At 44.8% G+C, this 11,481-nt stretch overlaps 1 protein-coding gene across 1 annotated transcript; it reads right to left on the reverse strand.

Annotated features, from left to right (window-relative positions):
- Positions 1 to 3,468: 3,468 nt before the first annotated feature.
- LOC121570277 (XK-related protein 9-like) lies at positions 3,469 to 8,478 on the reverse strand. The gene is made up of 4 exons (XM_045219796.1): positions 8,162 to 8,478; positions 6,421 to 6,632; positions 5,824 to 5,906; positions 3,469 to 4,023 (listed from the first exon to the last, which is right to left on the reverse strand). Exons 1-4 carry the CDS (start codon positions 8,476 to 8,478, stop codon positions 3,469 to 3,471), a joined length of 1,167 nt encoding a protein of 388 aa, XP_045075731.1.
- Positions 8,479 to 11,481: the final 3,003 nt, after the last annotated feature.

An 11,481-nucleotide genomic window follows, 5' to 3' on the forward strand; every position in this document is an offset into this window, starting at 1 on the left:
CTCTCTCTCTCTCTCTGTCTCTCTCTCTCTCTGCTCTCTCTCTCTCTGTCTCTCTCTCTCTCTCTCTCTCTCTCTCTCTCTCTCTCTCTCTCTCTCTCTCTCTTTCTCTTTATTTCTCTCTGTCTCCCTTCTCTCTCTCCCTCTCTCTCTCTTTCTCTCTCTTCAGGTGTGAAGTCACTGAATTCAGGTTTGAAAGCGTCAAAAACCAGAGCAGAGCTTTTCCGAGACAACCAGCCTAGAGCAGGTAATCTAGAGCAGGTAACCTAGAGACCTAGAGCAGGTAAAAGCATGGAAAAAGATCCCTGTCCCAAAATATTGGGAATGGAGAATATGTCTGATGAAATGCTGTATTTTAACAACATGTTCCACAATTAAATTAGATTTTTAGTAACAACATAAGCATTAAAATGGAAACCCAGAGCGAGCTAGCTAGCTAGCCTATGTCAGTCTACAGTTAGCCAGGCAAATCATGTGAGAATGCTGTTCATTGACTACAGCTCAGTGTTCAACACCATAGTGCCTTGCAAGCTCATCACTAAGCTCAGGACCCTGGGACTGAACACCTCCCTCTGCAACTGGATCTTGAACTTCCTGACAGGCCGCCCCCGGGTGGTGAGTGTAGGCAACATCACCTCCGCCACGCTGACCCTCAACACAGGGGGCCCCTCGGGGTGGTGTGCTTAGTCCCCTCCTGCACTCCCGGTTCCCCCACGGCTGCGTGGCCGTACACGACTCCAACACCATCATTAAGTTTGCCGACGACAAAACAGTGGTTGGCCTGATCACCGACGGCAATGAGACAGCCAATAGGGAGGTCTAAACAAGTCAGGAAGCCTCCTTCGGCTCGGCCCGGCTCGGCCCAGTGTTTATTTTAGAGAGCCAACTACCGTTTCAGGGACACTGCAGTTCGTCATCAGCGTTCCTCCCAGGTGAGCTCAGGGGGCGGAGGCTGAGGCCGACGGGCGTAGAGACAGAGTCTCGTCCCAAATGGCACCCTATTCCCTATACAGTGCACAAATTTTTTTGCCACCCTATTCCCTACAGTGCATACTTTTATGGCACTCTATTCCCTATTTAGTGCACTACTTTTGACCGAATCCCAGGGCTCTGTTCGAAAGTAGTGCACCGAATAGGGAATAGGGTGCCATTTGGGACGCGCTAGAGAGGCACACGTCAGCCCCCTCAGCCCCAGCCTGAAGGAAGCACCGTGCCCAGCTCTTTCATTTGATGGTAGCCTGGTTTGTTATGTTTCATTAGCATTGAAATGACCCTTACTAGTGTTGATTATTTCATCTTTAATCTGGGTAATAACTGTATTGATGAGGATAGTTTATGATACATTTGATTGTTAAATACATTATATATTTTTTGTTTTAAAGTGCATTTACAGACAGTAAATACTACACAGAACATAAGAGTACTAATACAGATCAAATGACAGAATAACACTGGCAGGAACTGTGTAAAGTGAAAGTGTGTCAGAGATTAAATAAATAAATTGGACATCTTTCAGTCATTGGCAGGTCAATAAAACAGTCCGTAACATATCAATGGCTAGGTGGCCATAACCTGTAAAGGAAGACAACAGTGTCACCTTGTGTTCTCTGTTTGTATTGACCAGTGGAGGCTCCTCAGAGGAGGAAGGGGAGGACCATCCTCCTCAGTGAATTTCATAAAAATATACATTTTAAAACATTGAAAAAAGTGATCATTTTTAGATAAAACTATACTAAATATATTCACATGTCACCAAATAATTTATTAAAACAAACTGTTTTGCAAGTAGCCTCAGCAGCACTCTGTAGGGTAGCACCATGGTGTAGCCAGAGGACAGCTAGCTTCCGTCCTCCTCTTGGTACATTGACTTCAATACAAAACCTAGGAGGCTCTTGGTTCTCACCCCCTTCCATAGACTTACTCAGTAATTATGACAACTTCCGGAGGACATCCTCCAACCTATCAGAGCTCTTGCAGCATGAACTGACATGTTGTCCACCCAATCAACAGTCTTTCAACAATTAATTTCTTCAAAAATGAAGGAGAAGCAAGAGAGAGATTTCTCTTTTTTTTCACTTTCAGTTTCACTTACTTAGCTAGCAAATGCAGCTGGCTAGTTTAGTTACTCAAACACCCTGCTCAAACAGAGGGATGATATGTTAGCTAGCTGGCTATGACTATCCAACACAACACCAGAACTCTTCCAAGTCAAGGTAAGCTTTTGGTTGTATTAATTTATTCCCACCGGGGCTGCCGGTCTACATTACTTTAGCTAATATGGGGACAACGATGTAGGCTGGGTGTGGCGGTTATGACATGGTTTGGAAAGGTCTTTTCTGCCTGGTCACATACAGCTGATGTGTTGTTCATTGAAGTCCACAAACGAAGGGAAAAGATGAGAGGAGGAGAGTGCATAGAGGCGAGAAGGAATACAACGTGGCTGCTATGAAATGAAAGTGAACTGTGTTTATGCGTGATCAGGGTAGTAGCAACCTCATGATGGGTATAGGGAAAATGTGAGTATCATGTAGTAGCCTAATCCTATCGCTGTTACATTAAACTGGGTGAATGGAATATGAATGACAGTCAGTCAACATGCTGTAATAGAAGAAGGCCATGCTCATAAAGAAATAAAATCGTCCTCCCTCATCATAAACGGCACTGAGCGCCACTGGTAGGAGCGTTGGTGGGTAGGAGCGTTGGGCCAGTAACCGAAAGGTTGCTGGATCGAATCCCTGAGCTGCCAATGTAAACATCTGCCCCTGAGCAAGGCAATTAACCCACTGTTCCCCGGGCGCCGATGACGTGGATGTCAATTAAGGCAGCCCCCGCACCTCTGATTCAGAGGGGTTGGGTTAAATGCGGAAGACACATTTCAGTCGAATGCGTTCAGTTGTACAACTGACTAGCTATCCCGCTTTCCCTGGTATTGACATCACGAATCCACAGATAGGGGCTGTGTCTCAATATGTCCTCTTCCTTCATCTCAGCTGAGGACACCAGACCTGAAAGATATAGGCAATATGGTAGTGGCCAAATATCAGAGTCCCTTTTACCTGTTCAGGGCTTTCAGAGAAGAGACTTCGATCTCCTCGTGAGAATGATCACATTATATGATGTCACAAGACAACCTTAACAAAACCTGTCTAGCCTGCAGCGTTTACTGTAAAAGGGAGCAGCAGCTGTTCGACTGGAGGAACAGAAACTGATAAGATAAAACCAAAGGCTGAGGTGACTTATAAAACCAAAGGCTGAGGTGACTCATAAAACCAAAGGCTGACAGTCAGACTCCACCAACTAGACAGTCCACCAACCAGAGTTTTTGTCTTAGCAGTTACATTTCTCCAAACCATCCCTTTAGCTGTTTAACAAAACAAAGAGTCTGGGTGAAACCTTTGTTGTTTTTTTGAATTTTCTGACTGCCACTTTAACTCCTCCATTGAATATAAGCGGTAAATAGGAAGGTGAGCCTCAGAGCTGTAGGAAGCTGCTCATTCGCAGCATTGTATCTGGTTCTCTCTCCTGTCCCATGTGTCCATCCACCTCATCTGCCTCTAGACTCTTCCCTCTGGGGTGGCAGACAGTATAATACAGGAGCAGACAGGCCAGCCCTAGAACAGTCCCTCCAAATATCAGCAGAGTCACCGGCCAGAAGTACTCAGTAGACTCGGCCTCTGGCCTCACCAGAACCAGCAGCAAGGGACCTGAGAGGTTCACTAACGCATAGAGGACGTAGTACACAGCCATCGGCCATCTTGTGTCCTGTCCTTTCACGTTAAAGAAGGTGAACACGAGGACGACTCCCACGATGGTCCGATAGAGCCTCTCTAGGCTTTTAGACGTGCAGAAGTCAGTGTGGACCCAATGGGCCCAGAGGGTCCCGGCCAGCCAGAGGACAGCCATACCCAGGGCACTGTACAGGCTGAGGATGAGGAAGAGGCTGAGGCTGAGGATGTGCGTGGAGATGGTCAGGAGCTTGTACATGAGGTAGAAGAAGGTAGGAAGGCCAGACGGCATCTCTTGGACCTAGGGGGTGTTTTTATTATTATATATATATATCAGTATATGATCATGTGATTATTATAATAATAATAATATGCCATTTAGCCAAACCATTTAGCCAAAGCGACTTACAGTCACTTTGCATACATTTTTTACGTATGGGTGGTCCCGGGGATCGAACCCACTACCATATATCAGTATATGATCATGTGATTATGTTATTCTATATTATTATACACTGCTCAAAAAAAATTAAGGGAACACTAAAATAACACATCCTAGATCTGAATGAATGAAATAATCTTATTGAATACTTTTTTCTTTACATAGTTGAATGTGCGGACAACAAAATCACACAAAATTTATAAATGGAAATCAAATGTATCAACCCATGGAGGTCTGGATTTGGAGTCACCCTCAAAATTAAAGTGGAAAACCACACTACAGGCTGATCCAACTTTGATGTAATGTCCTTAAAACAAGTCAAAATGAGGCTCAGTAGTGTGTGTGGCCTCCACGTGCCTGTATGACCTCCCTACAATGCCTGGGCATGCTCCTGATGAGGTGGCGGATGGTCTCCTGAGGGATCTCCTCCCAGACCTGGACTAAAGCATCCGCCAACTCCTGGACAGTCTGTGGTGCAACGTGGCATTGGTGGATGGAGCGAGACATGATGTCTCAGATGTGCTCAATTGGGTTCATGTCTGGGGAACGGGCGGGCCAGTCCATAGCATCAATGCCTTCCTCTTGCAGGAACTGCTGACACACTCCAGCCACATGAGGTCTAGCATTGTCTTGCATTAGGAACCCAGGGCCAACCGCACCACCATATGGTCTCACAAGGGGTCTGAGGATCTCATCTCGGTACCTAATGGCAGTCAGGCTACCTCTGGCGAGCACATGGAGGGCTGTGCGGCCCCCCAAAGAAATGCCACCCCACACCATGACTGACCCACTGCCAAACCGGTCATGCTGGAGGATGTTGCAGGCAGCAGAACGTTCTCCACAGCGTCTCCAGACTCTGTCACGTCTGTCACATGCTCAGTGTGAACCTGCTTTCATCTGTGAAGAGCACAGGGCGCCAGTGGCGAATTTGCCCCTCTTGGTGTCCTCTGGCAAATGCCAAACGTCCTGCACGGTGTTGGGCTGTAAGCACAACCCCCACCTGTGGATGTCGGGCCCTCATACCACCCTCATGGAGTCTGTTTCTGACCGTTTGAGCAGACACATGCACATTTGTGGCCTGCTGGAGGTCATTTTGCAGGCCTCCTGCTCCTCCTTGCACAAAGGCGGAGGTAGCAGTCCTGCTGCTGGGTTGTTGCCCTCCTACGGCCTCCTCCACGTCTCCTGATGTACTGGCCTGTCTCCTGTTAGCGCCTCCATGCTCTGGACACTACGCTGACAGACACAGCAAACCTTCTTGCAACAGCTCGCATTGATGTGCCATCCTGGATGAGCTGCACTACCTGAGCCACTTGTGTGGGTTGTAGACTCCGTCTCATGCTACCAATAGAGTGAAAGCACCGCCAGCATTCAAAAGTGACCAAAACATCAGCCAGGAAGCATAGGAACTGAGAAGTGGTCTGTGGTCACCACCTGCAAAACCAGTCCTTTATTGGGGGTGTCTTGCTAATTGCCTACAATTTCCACCTGTTGTCTATTCCATTTGCACAACAGCATGTGAAATGTATTGTCAATCAGTGTTGCTTCCTAAGTGGACAGTTTGATTTCACAGAAGTGTGATTGACTTGGAGTTACATTGTGTTGTTTAAGTGTTCCCTTAATTTTTTTGAGCAGTGTATTATGTATCGTTATTCTAATTACCTGGGGTAAGGATCGGCGGAGACAGCGCCGGTAGTCCACTATGGCCCAGGCGATGTTGATGAATGAGCCCACCATGCAGATGCCTGGACAGGGGAAGATGAGACACGGATTAGAGAAGGATCTTAATATACTGGCATGTGAGAGACAGGCACGTGAGAGACAGGCACGTGAGAGACAGGCATGTGAGAGACACAGGCATGTGAGAGACACAGGGATGTGAGAGACACAGGCATGTGAGAGACACAGGCATGTGAGAGACAGGCATGTGAGAGACACAGGCATGTGAGAGACACAGGGATGTGAGAGACACAGGCATGTGAGAGACAGGCATGTGAGAGACAGGCATGTGAGAGACACAGGCATGTGAGAGACAGTCGTGTGACACATTTGAGGTTTGTGGTAGACACACTCACTCACAAGGAGAGCAGCAGACCAGAGGGTCTGGTTCTTGTGTGGTGTGGAGAGAAATGGGGAACTCAAACAAAAGTATCCAAAAAAAGTTGCGGCTACAGATTCTCACACACTCTCTCTCTCTCTCTCTCTCTCTGTCACACACACACACACACACACACACACACACACACAGAGAGTACTCACATTGTAGTATGGACTTGTGTCCATGGCCCAGCAGGATGCACAGCTGGAGGAGGAGCTGAGGAACACTCTCCAGGAACGTCTCAAACAGTTTGAGCATGCTCAGATCGGTCGCCTGGCCAAACAGGGCCAGGTGGACCTCTCTGGAGCAGTCAACAGTCTCGGGTGACTTGGACCACACCGCCCTGTATCCCGTCTTCAACAGGTGGTAGTACCTAATGGAGAGAGAGAGAGAGAGAGAGAGAGAGAGAGAGAGAGAGAGAGAGAGAGAGAGAGAGAGAGAGAGAGAGAGAGAGAGAGAGAGAGAGAGAGAGGAGAGAGAGAGAGAGAGAGAGAGAGAGAGAGAGAGAGAGAGAGAGAGAGAGACAGAGAGAGAGAGAGAGAGAGAGAGAGAGAGAGAGAGAGAGAGAGAGAGAGAGAGGCGAGAGAGAGAGACAGAGAGGCGAGAGAGAGAGAGACAGAGAGGCGAGAGAGAGAGAGACAGAGAGGAGAGAGAGAGAGAGAGAGAGAGAGAGAGAGAGAGAGAGAGAGAGAGAGAGAGAGAGAGAGAAAGAGAGAGAGAGAGAGAGAGATGTGTGTTGGTATAGAGATAAACAGACTGCTGCAACCTGATTGGCTGAACGTGATACGCAACATCTGGGACTAGCATTTAGCCACTGTAGCATTGTGGTGGAAAACAGTGTTTCATTTAGAAAGTATGCATATTTTCCCTCGCCTTTTCGACATTAAATCGAGTTAAGGAAGAAAATGTGCTACCTGAATGGATAATGTACGAACCGGTCCACGGGGTATACGAGGGTATAGCGGGGTGGGGGGGGGGCATAGATTCCCTTTGGATGGTAAGATGAAACGACTCAATATCGCCATCTGCCGGCCTTTGGGCTGCAACTAACCAAAAATGTTGGGGAAGCCAACGTTATAACCGACTAACTTACTGGTAGCACGGTCTCTGGCTGCCAACAGAGTTGTGCTACACAGCAATCTAGCCATATCTTGTACATGCCTTTTGATTAAGCTGTGAAGCAGTGCATAGCATTGGTGATGTCAAAGGCAGGTGGTGTATTAAAAAAAATAAAAAATACATTTTAGCATGTCGTTAGCTTTTAACTTTTTTTGATTACATAAATGCTACAAAATTCACAAAAAAAAAAGTGACATTAGCTGATGAAGATTATCTCATAGAACAAACATATCAACAATACCATTGTTTTCAATTAACTCTGCAAGTCTTCCAACTATTGACTTTTTTTTATAACCACCACCATTTTGGCACCAAAACATTTACAACAAAGACATATCGATATTGTAAAAATAAATAAAAGTGTGTAAGAATGATATTTCATGCTGAAACCCTCATATTAAACACCAATGGTATTCACTAAATTGACGGTTTATATTTAGGAAAATGTTTTACAGCTTTGTCACTCTCTTTTTTTATTTTTAAATCATCTTATTCAATTATTTCCTATATTTTACGCATGATAAGGCCACAGAGAGGGCCAGAGATGATTTCAGACACCTGTGATAATCTGGAGTACCCAAAAGGGCCACTAGATGTCTTGTAATAATTTACATAAAATCCTTGAAAGTTACCCAAATTCTGGTAGTTTACTGGTAAACTTTGAACGTTTCCAGTAATACACCCTCCGTTTGCAACCCTAATCTTGTGAACGTCTCAAGCTAACATCGCTATAAAGTTGACAACAGATATAATAATCACATTTCACCTCACGTCTTCACATACCTGGTGAAGATGCCCATCTGCATGACATGGAGTCCAATCAGTCCTCCTCTGTTCATCCCAGATATCAGCCTGTCTCCACCAGGGTTAACCAGTGGGTTCCTCGTGTCATCTCTGTACCAGGAGTAGCTGAAGACCTGTGTGGCCGTTGACCCAATCACCACAAACAGTAGAGTCAGCCCAGCCCAGACCAGGTGTCCATTTAGGAAGTACTTCACTGCTAGTCCCACATCGGTCACAATGTCCACCAGGTAAAAGCCCAGTCCTATGAGGGTACAGACCCATCGTGCTTTAGTGAACTCAGAGTCTGTTTGAAGCATGTTTGCTGGTCAGGTTTCACTTAACTGAAAATCCTAACTTCCACATAAATCAAATGTTCAGTTAGTCTCCCAGTGAAATCAATTCATGAGTAAGTGGAAATTGGTTTGCTAGATGTTGTGGGTGGTTGGCTGAGCTCGTTTTGGGAGTTGGTGGTTCTGGACTGGTTGCCTCAATGAACAATGTTCCGACAGGTCTGAGATTTCCGAGACTACCCTGTCCCCAAGAAGGTTTGAGATGACAAGATCATCATACCCTGTAAATGTATAGAAAAGTACAGAATATTATTAGGACAAAGAATCTGATATATAAGTATAATTTAGTCACGTGCATAATTGTGACACCATGAAACTATTCACAGATAAATAACATTTAAACATTCAAATCCATACGTTGCCGTGACTGTATATTCATTCAGATGACGTGGCCTGCTTCCCTGATTTTCCAATGCCCTTTCCCTGCTCTTTTCTCATCATAAAGAGAGATTAGGTAAGATAATAGACAAATAGAGGTAAGGTACTAGACTGCTGATAACATGTCCTGCCTAACTGCACTAATACACAGAGCTAATCAATCCGTTCATCTAACAGATGAGCTCTCCCTCCCTGTCATGTACAACGACATAACCTCCCGTAGGGGAAGGAGCTACTTGTTCTGTTCTCTGGGTTTTGTCTTTTTCAAAGTAAAGCCTTTTCAAACACAGCAACCAAATGGCAAGTCACTTTTTCACTGAAGGCCTACTTCTTCTGTCGAAAGTTCATTCAACAGTGCTCTTTATTATGCTAGTCAACCATCTGTCTCTCACTTCTCACCACATTTACAAGTTCCTCGATCATTCTATCACTAGAAGTTGTCAGAACTTAGATTTTACTCAAAGTGATAAAAGACATAAGATCAGTCAAGTGAAACAGTAAATATTATTGGAACTAACGCATACCGGTACTCACTGGTGTCGTCACTACTCCAACTCTGCAGTCAAGTGAACAGGCACACGGCTCCAAAGTCTCTTTTCTAGAGCTCCACCCTAGTGGTGTCAACTGTAACCAACACCTAGCAAGCAATCATATGACATAATAGATTCATCACCTGGGCTGTGTGTGTGTGTGTGTGTGTGTGGTAGACCAGTGACATGTGAGTTGACTCGTGTGTGAGTGTGTGTGTGTGTGTGTGTGTGTGTGTGTGAGTGTGTGTGTGTGTGTGTGTGTGTGGCCACTGTACTAACAATGTGTGTGTGTGTGTGTGTGTGTGTGTGTGTGTGTGTGTGTGTGTGTGTGTGTGTGTGTGTGTGTGTGCGTGGTAGACCAGTGACATGTGAGTTGACTCGTGTGTGTGTGTGTGTGTGTGTGTGTGTGTGTGTGGCCACTGTACTAACAATGTGTGTGTGTGTGTGTGTGTGTGTGTGTGTGTGTGTGTGTGTGTGTGTGTGTGTGTGTGTGTGTGTGTGTGTGTGTGTGTGTGTGTGTGTGTGTGTGTGTGTGTGTGTGTGTGTGTGGCCACTGTACTAACAATTCACTTTTGGGAGACTTTTGTCTCAGCACCCCATTTCCCATTTCATGTTCACACACAGACAGACACGCACGCACACACAAGTCAACTCACGTCACTGGTCTACTGCACACCACAAAGGGAAGTACACATTCTCAAAATTGTGGAGATTCCGTTTCAGGGTTTGGGTGTGCCAATGATGTCACTCATCACGCATTCTAAGAATTCTTTCAGAGCGTCGGTGCACGTGTGTGTTTGGGTGTGTGTACTTTGTGTGTACTTTGTGTGTACTTTGTGTGTACTTTGTGTGTACTTTGTGTGTACTTTGTGTGTACAAAGGGAGACCAAGAAAGAGATGAATCAGTGAGTTAGAATAAATCATACATTAAGTGTACTTGAGTAAAATCACACAATGTTCTCACAGGGTTCATCAAGACCTAGTGCTGAGCGATTAGTGCTTTTTGAGGTCGGTTCGGTTTCGGTTCGACTATAAAAAAAAATTAAAAAAGTTTTTGATTTCATTTTCGATCATTTTTTTAAACATGAAATGCACTATGCATTATGTGGGATGAATGCTGTAACAACACAGAATACAACTATTAATAAAAGTCCCATGATGGTAGTGACTGGCCATTATTATCACTTAGTAACCATCATTTATTCACTTTACTTTACTTTAATAAGATATTTCAGTTGTTGTGGATATTACATTAGTTTTATTTGCTGACTTTATTATTTCATTCCAAGTCATCATCTCATCTCTACAGAGCTGCTGCCTATACTATCTGACTAAATCACTATTTTAGTAGTTCTTCAAAGTAAATAAGACGTACTTTTATAACTGCTTATTACCAACTATCAATCACTTAGATCATGTATTTTCAGATAGAGATACCTCGCCAAGCAACAGCTGCTCTCTATATCCCCTCATGATTACACCTTCTTGTCTCCCTCTCTGTGTGTGCCCCACACTAACTAAGAAACACGGACCGGACAAGTAGGCACGCAATGGATTGTGGTCATTGTAGTTAATTATCATGTTTTATGCACTAAATATAATAGAATACTGGCCTATTGAAAACTACAACTCCATACTACATCGTACAGTTCAGGCTGGATCTGATTTATCTCTGGAGAAACTGTGCAATGTGCGCATTCAGCTCACAGAAAAATTATATGAAAGGGAATTAAACTAATTTAACCGTGTTAGATTAATTTGGATTTTAAGAATAATGACTAAAGGATTTCACCCCAAACACAGTATAAATGTTGGAATTATCATGTAGTGTCAACCCACTAACAGAGGGGGCGGTACTAAACATTCAAGGGGGAAGGGGAAGGCGGAAACTGTTTAGAAAAGTCACCTAAAGGTGGGAGGAGTCAAGTTTAGGAGGTATAAAATCGTATGTTTGTGTTTTTGGCGCCAGAGCTCTCCATGAATAAATATACAGATAAATACTTGTGGGTTGTGGACCTTGAATCATTGATGATTAAAACCAGAGCCTTACAACCTCTGGTAA

The sequence above is a fragment of the Coregonus clupeaformis genome, unplaced genomic scaffold (genome assembly GCF_020615455.1).
Source record: "Coregonus clupeaformis isolate EN_2021a unplaced genomic scaffold, ASM2061545v1 scaf2752, whole genome shotgun sequence".
In the NCBI taxonomy this organism is placed as follows: Eukaryota; Metazoa; Chordata; class Actinopteri; order Salmoniformes; family Salmonidae; genus Coregonus; species Coregonus clupeaformis.